The sequence below is a fragment of the Culicoides brevitarsis genome, chromosome 2, assembly GCF_036172545.1.
Source record: "Culicoides brevitarsis isolate CSIRO-B50_1 chromosome 2, AGI_CSIRO_Cbre_v1, whole genome shotgun sequence".
NCBI lineage: Eukaryota > Metazoa > Arthropoda > Insecta > Diptera > Ceratopogonidae > Culicoides > Culicoides brevitarsis.
The window spans coordinates 27,756,660-27,772,676 of record NC_087086.1 but is presented as its reverse complement, the minus strand read 5'-3'; the positions used below and the strand labels follow the sequence as shown (position 1 = coordinate 27,772,676).

The 16,017-nt window shown below is 32.8% G+C and overlaps 3 protein-coding genes across 3 annotated transcripts; 2 read left to right on the top strand and 1 right to left on the bottom strand.

Annotated features, from left to right (window-relative positions):
* Positions 1 to 4,198, top strand: LOC134828878 (fibroin heavy chain-like). Its single transcript, XM_063841868.1, has 7 exons — positions 1 to 6; positions 608 to 884; positions 948 to 1,102; positions 1,836 to 2,701; positions 2,764 to 3,217; positions 3,272 to 3,568; positions 3,626 to 4,198. Exons 1-7 carry the CDS (start codon positions 1 to 3, stop codon positions 3,866 to 3,868), a joined length of 2,298 nt encoding a protein of 765 aa, XP_063697938.1. The 3' UTR covers positions 3,869 to 4,198.
* A 7,352-nt stretch (positions 4,199 to 11,550) lies between these two features.
* Positions 11,551 to 12,556, top strand: LOC134832324 (uncharacterized). Its single transcript, XM_063846308.1, has 4 exons — positions 11,551 to 11,681; positions 12,022 to 12,088; positions 12,147 to 12,262; positions 12,415 to 12,556. The coding sequence occupies exons 1-4, from the start codon at positions 11,557 to 11,559 to the stop codon at positions 12,434 to 12,436; spliced, it is 330 nt and encodes a 109-aa protein (XP_063702378.1). The 5' UTR covers positions 11,551 to 11,556; the 3' UTR covers positions 12,437 to 12,556.
* A 1,511-nt stretch (positions 12,557 to 14,067) lies between these two features.
* Positions 14,068 to 15,648, bottom strand: LOC134830768 (mitochondrial ribonuclease P protein 1 homolog). The gene has a single exon (XM_063844345.1). It carries the CDS (start codon positions 15,584 to 15,586, stop codon positions 14,312 to 14,314), a length of 1,275 nt encoding a protein of 424 aa, XP_063700415.1. The 5' UTR covers positions 15,587 to 15,648; the 3' UTR covers positions 14,068 to 14,311.
* Between the last annotated feature and the right edge of the window lie 369 nt (positions 15,649 to 16,017).

Sequence of the window (16,017 nt, the reverse complement as noted above, 5' to 3'; positions counted from 1 at the left end):
ATGAAGGTGAGTTAATAAAAAAATTATAAAAAGTGAAGAATATTCAAGAAAAAAATATGTGAAAATTTCAAAATAAAACAAAGTACAAAAAAAAATTCCAAAATTCTCAAAGGCATTTCAAAATAAGTAAATTGATTAAGCACAAAAATGACATAATCAGCTGAGAAATAATCCACGCCAAAGCCTTATTTGGCGAAAAGCAAGTTGCCTTTTTAATTAACAAAAATAAAATAAAAGCATTCGAACATTATTATGAAATAATTGCAAAAATTCTAAGAATACAAAAAATAATGGTGAAGTAAAAATCACACGGTTTCGTTTAAAAAATAAAATAAAGAAACAAAAATTTTGTTAATTAATGTGAACACGAAAGAGAAACTAAATAAGGATTTTGCAAGGACACAATTTTAAAAGTTAACTCGTTACTAAAGTAGAAGTGAATGAAGAAATTATTTGTCCCTAATTGATTTGAGATTTTGAAAATCTAGTTCTACAAAAAAAAATATCATTGAATCACTCGTGAGAATTAGTAAATTATGAGTCAACATAAAATTTGCTCGATTTTCGAAGGTCTTTCACTCATGCCAAGTTACGTGTATATTTTCAGGCTACATTTTTGTTCGTAGCTTGTTTGATTGCATCATCGATTGCAACACCCGTGCCAGATTGTCCTCCAGGCGGTCACATCCACACTGCGGGATATGCCTATCCAGCACCAAATGTACAATTATCGTTAGGAAAAACAATCGAATCCGTAAGCGTTGCTCCCGTTGCCTACAGTGCCGGATATGCAGCAGCTCCAGCAATTACATATGCCAAAACTGCTGGCGTCGTTCTTGCTGATAAATCACCTGCAGCTACATATGCTGGAATTTATCCATCTGGTAAGTAAAAATTTTTATTTTTCCGAATTTTTAGCTTATTTTTTGTTTGATAATTATTTGAAGGCATCAAGTATGCTTCGTCTGCTGGACTTACTGGAGTCTTGTCGCCTCCAATTGTCTCGAAAGTAGCTGTTACTCCCTCAGTTTCATATGTCACAGCTGCCCCTCCAGTTATCTCAAAAGCTTATTTACCACCAATTACTCCTGCCATCACAAAGGTATGTAAAGTTTTTTAATTTTCTCTGTTGGTAAAGGACTTTTCGTATAATATTTTGTTATAATGTAATCTAACACATGACAAGGTTGCAAGTTATGAACATCATCAACCTGCATACGTGTCGCAATCATATGTGTCTCAGCCAGCTGCTGTTAAGATAGCATCTTACTCTGCTGCCCCTGTTGTATCAAAGGTTTGTAATTCCCTTGTAATCCGTGTCTCTATCTGTTATTTGTAATAAAAAGGTGTTTAACAAACAGGTCACTTACTCAAAGCCTGCAATCAATTACTTGCCGGCTCAGCCAGCCATTGCAAAGGTTTGTAATCCTATTTAATATAATAATCCTTTTATGTTCGTGTTAAAACAAATAAATGTGTAATTAAAAGGTTGCCGTTGCACCAGCCGTCACATATTCTAAACCATCGATTAGTTACTTACCTGCTGCTCAACCAGCGATCGCCAAGGTTTGTCGATGATGACGACTTGTCTTTTGTATGTCTGTTTCTAACATTTATTTAATGATCCTCCTTCATAGGTTGCCCACACTTACTCTAACACGTATACGGCTCCCGCAGTCACAAAAATAGCAACTCATTCTATTCCATCTGTTGCTAAGGTACGATGTCATATCTCGTATTCTTTTGTTTTTTTTTCGTTTGTTTCTAAATTAACATCCGTATTGTCTAATCGGTTGAGCTAAATTTAATGCATAAATTTTCCTTATTTGTACTAGGTAGCTTATCCAAGTGTGAGTTACGCTGCCCCTGCAATCACCAAAGTCGGATATTCTGCTGATTATTCGTACGGACATGCTCCAGCAATCGCCAAGATTGGTGTCGCCGCTCCTGCCTACTCGACCTCATATGTCTCTGCACCAGCTGTCACTAAAATCGCTACTCCAGCATACGCAACATACGCTGCTCCAGCTGTCGCTAAAGTCGGATATAGCGCAGGATACTCATATGGAAGCCCAGCATACGCTTATGGAGCTCCAGCTGTCGCCAAAGTAGGTGTTGCTGCTCCCGCTTACTCTACATCTTACGTTTCAGCCCCAGCAGTTGCTAAAGTTGGTTACAGCTCAGCCTACACATACGGAAGTCCAGCATACGCTTATGGCGCTCCTGCTGTAGCTAAAATCGGAGTTGCTGCTCCCGCTTACTCAACATCATACGTTTCTGCTCCAGCTGTCGCTAAAGTTGGTATTGCTGCTCCAGCATACTCTTATGCAGCCCCAGCTGTAGCTAAAATCGGAGTTGCTGCTCCCGCTTACTCGACATCATACGTTTCTGCTCCAGCTGTTGCTAAAGTTGGTATTGCTGCTCCAGCATACTCTTATGCAGCCCCAGCTGTCGCTAAAGTCGGATATAGCGCAGGATACTCATATGGAAGCCCAGCATACGCTTATGGAGCCCCAGCTATCGCTAAAGTCGCCGCTCCTGCTTACACAACATCATACGTTTCGACGCCAGCTGTCGCTAAAGTCGGATACTCTGCTGGATACACTTACGGAAGTGCCCCAGCAATTGCCAAGACTGGATATGCTTATGCTGCTCCCAAAGTTCTTTCAAGCCCCGTTATTTCAACACAAGGTTCTTATGGGTAAATAAATTTTTTATCATGCTTTATGAACAAAAATTTTTATGTATCGAAATTTTTATTAGATATGGCGCCACAAAAATTGTTTCTTCAGCTCCCGTTGTCTCAACTTATGCAGCTCCAGCAGCCAAGATTGTCTCTGGATACGGAAGCTACGGATTAGGATATGGACATGGTTTGGGATATGGAGCTGCTAAAGTCGTTTCTGCTGCTCCAGTTGTTTCCACATACGCTGCCCCAGCTGCCAAAATCGTGTCAGGACATGGATTAGGATATGGATACAGCTCAGGATATGCTCATGGTTTGGGATACGGAGCCGCTAAAGTCGTTTCTGCTGCCCCAGTTGTTTCTACATACGCTGCACCAGCTGCCAAAATTGTTACCGGACAAGGATTAGGATATGGATTGGGATACGGACATGGATTAGGATATGGAGCTACTAAAGTTGTCTCATCCGCCCCTGTTGTCTCAACTGCCTATGCTGCTCCAGCTTATGGACTCGGATATGGAGCATCAAAGGTAAGAGTTATTTGTTTTATAGAACAAACAAAATTTTTAAAAATTTATATTTAGATCGTATCTGCTGCCCCAGCTGTTGTCAGCAGTTACTCCACACACGGATCCGCTGCCGGATATTCTCTCGGAGGCGCAAAATTAGTATCTTCCGGACTCGGATACTCACCAAACGTTGCCGCTTACAGTCCATACGCCTACGGACTCGGACACGGGCTTGCAGGACACGGAGCTATCAGATACGCATCCGCTGCTCCCGCTATCACAAGCTACGGCGCTGTTCCAGTTGCCCAAGTTACACCAACCATCGCACATGCTGTTGCCAAACCAGTCATCGCCAAACAATTAGAATATTACGTAAGAAATCTGAAAATAATTTAAAGTTTAATCGATTATGAAAAACAATTATTTCAGAACGATCATCCCCGATATGCCTTCGAATACGGTGTCAACGATCCACACACCGGAGATCACAAACACCAAAAAGAAGAACGTGATGGTGATGTTGTCAAGGGAGAATACTCCTTGGTTGAGCCTGACGGTAATGTTCGTACCGTGAAATATTACGCCGACTGGGAAACTGGCTTCCACGCCGAAGTCACAAACAGTCGAGACCAAGTTCATGCCGCGAAAATTATCGCCAAACGTAAGGCATAAGGTCATTAGACAAAAACATACAAAAAAAAATACCAACAATTAAACCTTAAATTTTAAATTAATTAAATTCTCACCCGACAATCATCGTGCAAATATACAAATAGTTCCCTAGCCCCAATTTGAAAACCATATTAAATTGAAAATTGAGCATCTTTTTCGAAACCGTATTCGAGTCTTGGAAATCGTGCCCAATAATCAATCCTGATGGTAGTTAGTAGCCAATGACAAAAAAAAATACTCAAACCCATTTTTTATTATTTTAATTTTTCATCCTCAATTTTCATCATTATTTATTGTTATTGAATATCGTTCTGTACTCAGAACTTTTAGACACTTTTTCATCGAATATTTTTTTGTGATAAGAAAAAAAAGTAAAATGTGTCATATTTTTGTTCATGTTTTTTGTTTTTGTTTTGTTATTGTTATTTCAATTAAATATACAAAAAAGAAAAAGGAATTGTTAAAATTTGAAAAATTAGGCATCTGAATTATTAGGATTGATTGAGATTTACAAAAAAAAAATAAATAAATAATATTTTTTAAATAAAACCCGTGTCGTTTTTCATCCAAAATCCGCATATCAAACTAATAAAAATGTTTTTACGAGCAATTCTACTGTCTAGTACAATGTCTGAAATGTCGAAAATCCTTATCGCATGACATTAATCTGTGAAAAATTCCGAATATATGCGATTTTATTACCATTTCGAATCGCGTCGCACCACGTGAAATACACAATTTAAGCAGGTGATAGTCCTTATACAGCTTATGACAGACACATTAGCGCTCGTTGTTCGTTGTTCGGTATTTTGCATTACTACGATGTGATATTGCCTGAGGGGGCAATGTACTATAATAATTTTTCGACCACCACGCAAGCAATACTCGTAGTGCAGGTAAAAAAAGTGGTCTATTACTATATAATTTCAGTTTTCAAATAAGGTACGTTGTACTCATTTCATGAATAGAAACATTGCGACCGAGCTTAATTCCTATTTTGTGCTAAAATTCAAATACCTAGCAATAGAATACTCGTGAATCGATACGAAATTTGGGACAATTTACATAAGCCAGTAATCCAACACCGACGAAGGATCGATTTATTTTGTTTGTCGTACCTCTTTTTCCATTTGCTGCACTACCTCTACAGTTAAATTCTAATCTAATCAATTTGTGTACTTACCTACAACATGCCTGTTGCACGCCATTCGTCCTGGTTATCGTCACACTGAAACTGAAAAATACGTGACGCCGAAACAAAATCAGTTCTAATGGATTTCAAAGGAAAAAATGGGTCGGCTTATCAGCTTTCTCGCATCATGTTGAGTGAAGTAAAACTTTTGTTCCTTTGCCATTTCTTCTGTATAGTGGAAAAAAAGTGGACACTTCTCAATGTCACGTTGAAATGTCCTTGCATGCGGGAAAAACATATCTCGGATACTAAAAACTTAATTTAAATATTAACATGCACCGCACATCAAAGCGAAATGGTCGCAAATGAATGGCATTTAAGCATACCATCATTAAAAAATTACATCGGGCGATCTTTATCGCGCGACAAACTTTTGTTGATGATAATGTTGGCGACGTGTCAATGTCCCGAAATGCTGACGGAATTAGTTGCCACTGTGCAAGTCGGATGGTAAGTTCATTTCGTCATCATTTTCTGTTCTATTATTAAAAAACTTTTTACCATATTTGGTCATCAACGTTTATGCAATTCCATTTTAAGAAACGCTGCTGTCTTCAGGATGTCATAAATTCTGTGTCTTTTTTGAGAGAAACGTCATCGTTATTACGTCTTATAGTTGTGTGAGGAAAAGCAACGAAAAATGCATAAATATTTACAATGACGGCGTTGCAAACAAAACAACTTGAAATCAGGTACTTGAAGTATTTCTTAACACGAACACTTTCTATATTTAGGTCAGCAGTCGACCGCCGGTCTTCGCTGAAAAAAAAAAAGAATTATTTTTTGTACCCCCTTTTTTTCGTGGTATTCGTTTATTTCTGAAAAAAATGAAGAAAAACGAAAATGAAACGACAAAAAAAAAAGAAAATTAGATTTCCCCAAAAATACATTTAAATGTCTCCTAATCCTCAACGTACTTAATGATGGTGATGCCCATCAATCTATTTCAAAACTTCTTGTTGATTTTCTATTTTTATTTTCTTTTTTTTTCTTGTGTGTGTGTCGGAATTTCACTTAAAACAAGCGAATTTGCATGGCATTACCATAATTACCAAAAGGCACCATTTAAAGACTTTTTGTTAAGTCTTTATGTATTATTTTTAGGGTTCTTCGTGTCGGTCCTCCCCACAAAAGCTTTTGAAACGGCATTGTAATGATGTGGGCGTTTGCCGCTTTTGGACAACAATTAATCATGCAAATAAAAGGAAAAGTTTAGTAAATCACGGACGAGAGACAGGTTTATGTTTTTTTTACAAGTGTGTCTTTGTGCTAAAAAAAATACGCTTTTTATTGTTATTATTTCTAGGAAGTAAATTATAGCCTTGAGTTAGTTCGAAAAAGTTTTTTCGTTGAACATGGAGAAGAAAGGAAGTCTAGAAGGAAATTTTATTTCAATCAAATATCAAAGAACGGAATGTAGAAAGACGACAACAACAACGACAATTGTTCTTATTATTACAATAATGGTAAGTGGATACATGGTTTGTGGGGAAGACAACATTAAAAAGAGCAAAAGTAAAACAAAAGACCCATAAAATTGAAGAAATAGAAATAGTTGTAAGGAAAGTTAGTGGAATAAAAATAGTTTTTAGTTCAATAAGGAGTAGAGTGAGTGTGAAGATTGCACAGGTATAAGTCAAAGTTTCCTATATAACAAAATCTGTTGGACATTCTCTTGAATAATATCTCATACAATTAATATATACTTAAATAATAAACTGATTTTGTCTTTTACAGTCGCTGTCTAACCTCCAAATTCAAAAGAAGCAATGTTTCAAATGAATGAATTGATTAGCTTCCAGCTTAGTGAATATTGGATCAAGTTGCATCTTTTTTTGGCGAGCACTTCAGAATTCAGAATTCATACGTTGGACTACTTTGAATGCTTTGCAATAGATAATGTTCCTCCTCAGCAAACCGATTCAGATAACAGATTATTTTTTATATCGGCAAAGTACCATTGGAAACACTGCCTTGCATTTATTATCAAATTGACATGAAACCATCTTTCGTAGTAGCGAGACGTATCGCGAAATTGGTACAAAAAAGCATTTAATTTCATCAACAACAAATACGAAGAATATCTTGAAAAGTATTTCAATCTTATAGGAAAAGCCTACGAAATAATCGTAGTATTTTTGGAAAATACTCTATTCATGTAGATCATCTCCATACAAGTCATTAAGAGTTTTTAAAATCTAACTTCAATTTGCTAACCTTTCAATTTGCTAAACTTTTGGAACGGAAGCATTTCTGGAATTTACGATAGTAATCAAAAGTCACTTCTTGGGAGCGCACTATAAATTTGTTGTTTATTCTTTACATAAAAGGTAGTTTAATTCAGTTCACAAAAAATTGTCGCCATGATTAATTAGAATTTTATTTATAGAAAAATATACAATTTTGAAGGAAATAAACGAATTTTTGAACAAGTGGCTTCAATTGCGATTCTAAACTAAACACGAAATCCAACTGAGTACTTAATGACAGAAGAAGAGGCAGAAAATATCTGAGAGGATTTAGATTGTGATTTTTAGAATTTCTAAGGAAGAAAGAAAGAATAGTAAAAATAGATAGTATGATAATACTTCAGAATACTTAAAACTAACAACTAGCTACATCTAATAAACATTTTAAAAGAAATGTTTCATAAAAAGAGTCATATCATCTTCTTCTTACTAAAAGTTAACAAAACTGGTTCAACTTTCACCCCCATCACTCACCATAACTTTCTCATAGTTTTCTACATAATCGCATGCCACACAAAAGGATATACATTAGCTCCTCATAGAAACTTCAACACAACAACGCTTTATGAAAAAAAAGAAAAATACAAAGAATTGTCGTGCAAATGTTCGTGCCGCCTCGGACGCAACTTGCTTGGTCAGTTAGTTGGTTACCATCGTGCAAAAAGGACATAACTAGCAGTTTTTCCTTCCAAACAAAAAAATAAAAAAATCAGAACTCTAACCGCTTAATACAATATTTAAAACAGATTAATTCCTGAGTGAATGTTTCTTTTTTTATTGCAACGAAACATTATTATTCCTGTTCGTTGTTGTTGTTGCTGTTACAAAAGCAAGAATATAGAGCATTGTGTGTCCTAGATTATTTTTATACTTATAAGCCAGAAGTTGAATAATTTAAACAGGAACTGTAATTTATATTTAAAAGTATCTACTCGTGAAATGTGGTGGTTCGTGAAAAGCATGAAAAACACAAAAATCGCCACTTATTAAAACAACGAAAAAAAAGTAGAACAAAAAACCAGTAAAAACGGATTAAAACAACAGCCGTCTCATTAAAAAAAGGTAATTAACCCTCAAAAGTAAATGACTTGACAACAAAAAACGGAAATGTTTGCGAAAAAGCACATATCATTCATTCATAAATAAATAAAAGTGATTACAGATTTTCACACAGTAATCAATAAGCCAATAAAATGCAAGTGTTTTTCACAAACAAAGCAATTTTCCATTAAAAGTGACGTCTTTATTATTCGATTTTGACGATAAACTTACCTTTTGCTCTAATAAGTCATGTTTTGCAAAATAATCATCATCATTATGGCTGGACCTTCGAACGAACGATGTTCATTTCCTTGCACAAGAAATTATTATTTTTTTCGTGTAACAATTTTTTTTTCTAAACATCACCTTGTCAAGTCATCATTAAAGGAAATTTTCTGAAATTACCTCCGAAGGTGTTCGATGCACGACAGGCAGGTAGGCGCAACAGGGATCCACGTGTCGCTACTTGAAAATCACTTCGGAAATGAAATTAAAAAGTAATTGATAGTTATTTGCATTTTTTTTTTCTAATGGAATAAAAACTTTTGCTAGTCACGATCGACACGAATCGTTTATTTTTAGAAAAAAAAAGTAATTTTTAAGCAAAATATCGTATCAAAGGAAAATTCGATAAGAGGTTGTTTCATTTTTTTTATAAGAATGGAGACGACTTGTTATTTTTTTTTTGTTAGACAGTTTTTTGTAGAAATTTTACATTTTTTATTTTAAATTATATCTAAAAAAAATTTCGAAAAAAAATATGTAAATTGTAGAATTTTTTGGAAATTCTTTTTAGGCCATTAAATTTATTTTTTTTTACTTTATGTCACCTTCCGGGGAAAAAATAAAAATAATTAAAAAAAAAGGAAATTTTTTTACATTTTTTGGTACTTTTAATTTTAAAAAACGATAAAAATAGCTCAATTACATTAAAATGATATTAAATATGAACTGAACTTGCTTAAAAACCTATTATTTATCGAAATTTACATAAAAAACTTTTGAGTCACGTGACCAAATTTATTATTTTTTCTTAAATTTTTATTTTGTGAAATTTGGGAAATCAAATCAAATGGGAAAATTTTGCCACTAAAAATTTAAAAATCATTTTAATTAAAAAATCATGAAAAATTATTTTTTTTTTTGGTACAAAATTTAACTTGAATATTAGTCACTTTTAATTGAAATTTAGATAAATAAAAATTTATTGACCAAAATTTAAAAAAAAAAATTTTTTTTATTTACATTAATTTTTACTTCGATTTCAATTAAATAGACATCAAAAAATTATTAAAATATGAAAAAAGTATCAACATAAAAATTAATAAACTTTTTTTTGAGTAAAATTAAATTAATTAATTAAAATAAACTTTACGTGAATACTCATCACTAAACTTTCAAAAATGTGAAAAATAGTAAAAAAATCTTAAGAATTATTTGCTTTTATCCAAAAACCGTCAAAACATTGAAAAAATCAATTTAACAATAAAATTAACTTTAATCATGAAATTTCGCTGTAAGGTCGTCGAACACTTGAAAAAAATATTGTTTGACTTGCAAAAATGTCTCTTAATGTTTATTTATTAGCAAATACAAAGAATCAAAAAAGTTTTTCTTGTTAAACTAAGCAATGACTAATCCTGTTGAACTTCAATCATGGCTACTTTCAAAAGAAATCTCTTTGCATTTCCCTTGATTTATTCATTAGAAATTCATTATTAGTAACTTACAACGCATTTTCTTGTCACGTACGACGTGATCAGTGGCGTTTTAACACGAAAAGCGCTCACTCGCATTAGCATCCATCGACACGATAATTCAGAATATTTTAACAAACTGACCTTCGATTTTTTTTTTTGCTATTTTCAGATTTTTTTTGTCAAAAATTTTTTTGTAAAAACACACAAAAATGGGTTGTGCAAGTAGTAGCAATCCCCTGGAAGCCGCTAAAAAGGCAGCAAACGACATGATGGATGCAGGCGAGAAAGCAATGTCCGAAGTTGGCGACACAATGGAAGACGCGATGGATGAAATGGTGGAAAATGTCGGAAAAGTGGGAAATACGATCACAGAAGCCATCAAGGGAGGCAAGGAAAAGCTAAAGGAGAAGTTTAACGATGACGACGAAGAAGATGACGAGGATGTTAAGACGATAGATGAGGACGAGGATACACAAAATGAGGAAGATGAACGCATTCCGCTTCACACAAACGAAGAAATGGAAAACATGAAGAACAAAATGATGAACAAGATGGGCAGTATTCGATCACTTGGCTGATGAAATGGCGATTTTTTCAGTTTTTGATGAAAGATACGGAAATGGCGATGAACGAAATGGATGATGAGGTTATGACAATTGTCAAAAAACAAAAACTGGGTAAATTTTTTTCTTTAAATTAAAAAATTGGCAAAAATTTTTCAATTGGAAAAAATCAATTTATTAATAAAATTAACTTTAATCATGAAATTTCGCTGTAAGGTCGTCGAACACTTGAAAAAATCTTTGTTTGACTTGCAAAAATTTTTTCTAATGTTTATTTATTAGCAAATACAAAGAATCAAAAAAGTTTTTCTTGTTAAACTAAGCAATGACTAATCCTGTTGAACTTCAATCATGGCTACTTTCAAAAGAAATCTCTTTGCATTTCACTTGATTTATTCATTAGAAATTTATTATTAGTAACTTACAACGCATTTTCTTGTCACGTACGACGTGATCAGTGGCGTTTTAACACGAAAAGCGCTCACTCGCATTAGCATCCATCGACACGATAATTCAGAATATTTTAACAAACTGACCTTCGATTTTTTTTCTTGCTATTTTCAGAATTTTTTTTGTCAAAAGATTTTTTGTAAAAAGACTTAAGACACAAAAAATGGGTTGCGCAAGTAGTAGCAATCCCCTGGAAGCCGCCAAAAAGGCAGCGAACGACATGATGGATGCGGGCGAGAAAGCAATGTCCGAAGTTGGCGACACAATGGAAGACGCGATGGATGAAATGGTGGAAAATGTCGGAAAAGTGGGAAATACAATCACAGAAGCCATCAAAGGAGGCAAGGAAAAGCTGAAGGAGAAGTTTAACGATGACGACGAGGAGGATGATGAGGACGTCAAGACGATAGATGAGGACGAGGATACACAAAATGAGGAAGATGAACGCATTCCGCTTCACACAAACGAAGAAATGGAAAATATGAAGAACAAAATGATGAACAAGATGGGCAGTATGTCGAGCGAGGCTGATGATATGGCGGATCAACTGATGAAAGATACGGAAATGGCGATGAACGAAATGGATGATGAGGTTATGACAATTGTGCAGGAAACGGGGTAAGATTTTTTTAAAAAATTTTTTTTTTAAATTTTTTATTTAATTTTTTTTTTTTTTTATTTTTTTTATTTTATTTTTTTTTAATTATTTAAATTTATTTTATTTTTTTTTTTTTTAATTTTATTAATTTTTTTTTTTTTTTTTAATTTTTGATTTTTTAAAATTTTATTTTTTTTTCTTTTTTTTTATAAATAAATTAAAATTTAATTAAAATAAATTTAATTAAAAAATTATTAATTTATTTTTTTTAATTTTCTCATTAATTTTTTTTTATTTTTTGAATTATTTTTTTTATTCTTGTCCGTTGAAGTTTTATTATTAAAAAATATATTTTTTTAGTGACTTGGCTACCAACGAAACACTAGACGTAATGGATGCCATGAAAAATGAAATCATGAATAATCAAGTAAGATTTTTTTTAATCCATAAAAAAATAATTTTCAATAAAAAAAATTAAATTTAAGGCTAACGACATGATGGTTGAGGACATCGAAGGATCAAACGACAGTACGCAAGAAATGACTGACACCGCAACACCCGAAGAAGCAGCCGAGATCAAAGCTGACGCCACAAACGACAAGTAAGTCACGACAAAATTTCCACTTAAAAACTCACATTTTCACCTAAAACCTCATCTTTTATTGCGCATTGTAAAGAAATAACAATCATCCCTCTTGTCTTCCCTAAACTCTTCTCTATGTACAATTGTTAATACAAAAAAAAAAAACAAAGCAATATGACAGCACAAAGTTAGAAAGTGGATCCGTCTGTCGTGTCGAGTTGTTGTCGTCGTCACCGTCATCGATCGCCGCCGTTGGAAAATAAACACACGAAAAATTAACAGAGAATCAGCACAAAGTTCATTGAAAAAAAAAATTATATCGATGGAGCACTCTTTTGTAAATAATTCTAGTTGTTTATAATTAAATACCTACCTTTATGTTTAAAAATTAATTTTTAATCAATTTCAAGAAAAATGTTTATATGAAATAATAAAAATGAAGATAATAAAGAAGAAATGTGAAAATAAAACAAGTCCGTCGAGTCTTTTTAATTTTTTAAGCAATGACACTCCATACTGGGTTGATGTAAAAAATTCTTGATAAAATTAAAATGAAAAATTCTAAAATTAATTTCTTATGTTTTTAAGGCTCAAAATATTTTTTAAATTTTAATTTCATTTAAAATTTTATTTCAACAAATAAATATTTTAATTTAATTTATTTAATTTTTTTTTATTATTTTATTTATTTATTTTTTTTTTTTTTTTTTTTTTTTTAATTTTTTGTAATGAAAAAAAATAATTTTTATTATTATAAATTTAATTTTTTTATTAGTTTAATAAATTTAATATTTAATTTAATTAAATTCATTAAATAATTTTAAGTAATTTAATTTTATTCAATATGATATATTAATGTTTTTTTTTTAATCTGAGATTCATCATTTAATTAATTAACTTGTATTAATTATAAATTTTATTTTATTTTTTAATTAATTAAATAAAATTTTTTAATTAATGTACTTTTTTTGTCAAATAAATAATTTTTTTAATAAATGCAATTTATTTATTAATTTGATAAATTATTATTTATTTTTATTATTTTTAATTTTTATTAAATTAAATGTTTAAAATTTTTTTATTAAATTAAAATTGATAAATTAAATAAATTATTTTTTTTCTTAATTTAAAAAAATGTTTTTTTTTATATTTTCTTTTATTTTATTTTTAATTTTTTATTCTTTTATTTTAAAAAAATAGTCCTTTATATTAATAATTGACTAGATTAGACCCTATTTAGACAATTTTAGATAGATTGGAAATTTCAGATGTACAAAAAAAATGTAGCGGCCAGACTGCTTAGTTAATTTCCATTAATGACATAAAATTTCAAAATTTTTCTTACAGCTTAATTCCTTCAACCCCTAGTTATGCGGCTTTTTGCTATACGATCGAAGATATTCCCGAAGACGAAGAATGTTAAAATCAAAAATTTTAATTAAATTTTAATATTTTGAATTTTATGTCATTAAGTTACGTAGCGCGTTAAATATCCGATATGCATCAATAAAGAGCAAAATTACACAAAAAATAATTTTTTAGAAAATTTTATTTATTTTTGTGTAAAAAGGTAAAATTTAGTGCTTAAAAAAATTATTTAAAAAAATTAATGAAAAAATAGAAAAATTGTAAAAAATTACCGAAACAATTTTTTTCTGCCTGAAAAAAAATAATTTTTCTTGTCTTTAGTCGCAAAGTTGGCGCCTGGGGTGGCGCAAATTTCAAGCATTTCGCTTCCGTGGTTAACAGTACTGTGAAGCAACATAACGACGATCAGTACAAACCAACAGCATGGGAGCTACTTGCTGATCAAATATTGGCAACGAAGGTCAAGAGCAAGTTTAGCAAGCCCGACGACGAAGAAATCGAAAAGAAGAAAAAGGAGGAAGAAGAAAGGACACTGACTTTGAAGGATCGCATGGAAATGGCAGAAATGAGTGAACGCGAGCGAGCTTTGTGCTACAAATAAAGAGAAAATTAAACATTTTTATCTCTAAAAAAAATATTTTTTTCTAATTTTTCAACTTTTTTTTATTTTTTAACCTAATTTTCTAATTTTTTCGTCAACTATTTCTCTTCGGCAAAAATATTTTGTAAGGATAAAAGTTTTCGTGGCGTATTTTTCTTGTTTTCCAGCGCTCTGTTTAATCTTTTTTCCGAATGTTGCGTAAATTTTTTCGCTCCCCACGTTTCCGCATTGAATCGAAAATCCTTAAATTTCTCTAATTTAACGCTTTGAGGTTTTCCTGACTCTCGTTGATGTGGATCCACTAATTTTCTTCGTGGCACATGCTTGAAAGCTTTGTTCCAATCGCCCGTATTTTTTAATTCCAACATAATTTTGAGCATTTGGTCGAGTGTCAGTGACTTTCCGCCAAATCCCCAGTCCAGATAATGATCCAACGGTAATTTCGCCATTCGCAGTCCTTGTCCTTTCGCCTTTGCCAATGACAGGGGTTCGTTATTTTTCTTATCTACCATTGCTCCGATGATATAAACGTCATCCGGATTGAATTTTTCCAGCGTATTTTGGCAGTGTGGCGTCAAATAAACGAGTTTGCTTCGCGGAAAGTGTTCCAAGTAACTTTCTTCGTGCAAATTCAGCGGAAAAGACGGTTCCCGTACATTTGGTATGTGCTTCTCGAAGAACTTCATCGTGTCTGCTTCGAAATTGACACCGCAAAAATGCAAATCAAAGGGGTCTTCGTTCAATCGGTTGTCGGCAAAGACAAATTTGAGTTGTTTCGCGCAATTTCGGGCCTCCATTCGCGTCATGTGTTTGTCGTAGGTGCAGTCAATGACGAGTTTTGGAGCGAATTGCATCGCATTAATGAGTCTGTGGTTGTGCCAGCGATCGATTGTTGTGTCATATATCCGCAGAAAGAACGTGTTGTTGTGCAAACCGTAGACAATGTGCTCGTTCGCTTCCTTTTCCGCTCGTATTTGAGCAAATTTTTCCGCCATCTCCTCGCTTCGTCGTTTTTTCTTCAGTTTTGCACTTTCTGCTTTCTTCTCGTTGATAAACAGGAAGTCGTAGTGCTTGTAACGGGCCGTGCGCGAATCCAACTGCAAAATTTCCTCCCATTGACTAGGTTTGATGTGGTCCGGGACGCGACGTCCTTCCTGTCGACACATTTCCACCTCGAGTTCCAGGACTTTTAAGCGTTTTTCGCGTTCGGCATCCGTGGATTTGTCAGTAATTGGTGCGGCATTTTCCAATTTGTCACAGAAAAGTCTCACGCATTGCTGAAGATGGAATTGAGGAACTTTGTGTGAGGTGATTTTGAGATTTTTCACTTGTGACACGCTCCGGGCGCCTATCGAGATGATTTGACGCAACATTTTTTCCGTATTTCGACGTAATTCAAGGAAAATGTTGCCGAAAAATTAAAATTGTGTTTTGTGTTTACTTTTTTACAGCATGTTTTCAGTGACAGCGTTTGATAGGAGTCAAATTTCAGTGCCGTGGGTTAGGGAAAATTTTGATGGGGCACAAGATTTTGTTCAAAGTAGTGAATTTTTTAAGTTTTATATGTATTGAATTAGAATTTTGTTCCAAGGTCAAAATTTTGAATTAAACATCGATTTTAAAAATTAAGAGACATGAATAATTTTCTTTAAAAATTGAAAATTTTAATAATTCTTTCATTAATTTTTCGAATTTTCAAATTTTCTGTTTCAGGATTTTTTTATTATTAACGATTTTATTTAGAGTTTTTTTAAATTTAATTTTAAGAAGCCTTATATTTATTTTGCTGTCTTTGTATTTATTC

Coding starts and splice junctions, on each gene's coding strand:
- LOC134828878 (XM_063841868.1), top strand. Junction 3,218..3,271: donor TCGGATATGGAGCATCAAAG/GTAAGAGTTATT, acceptor ATTTATATTTAG/ATCGTATCTGCTGCCCCAGC. Junction 3,569..3,625: donor CCAAACAATTAGAATATTAC/GTAAGAAATCTG, acceptor CAATTATTTCAG/AACGATCATCCCCGATATGC.
- LOC134832324 (XM_063846308.1), top strand. CDS start 11,557: ATGATGAACAAGATGGGCAGTATGTCGAGCGAGGCTGATGATATGGCG. Junction 11,682..12,021: donor ACAATTGTGCAGGAAACGGG/GTAAGATTTTTT, acceptor ATATTTTTTTAG/TGACTTGGCTACCAACGAAA. Junction 12,089..12,146: donor ATGAAATCATGAATAATCAA/GTAAGATTTTTT, acceptor ATTAAATTTAAG/GCTAACGACATGATGGTTGA.
- LOC134830768 (XM_063844345.1), bottom strand. CDS start 15,586: ATGTTGCGTCAAATCATCTCGATAGGCGCCCGGAGCGTGTCACAAGTG.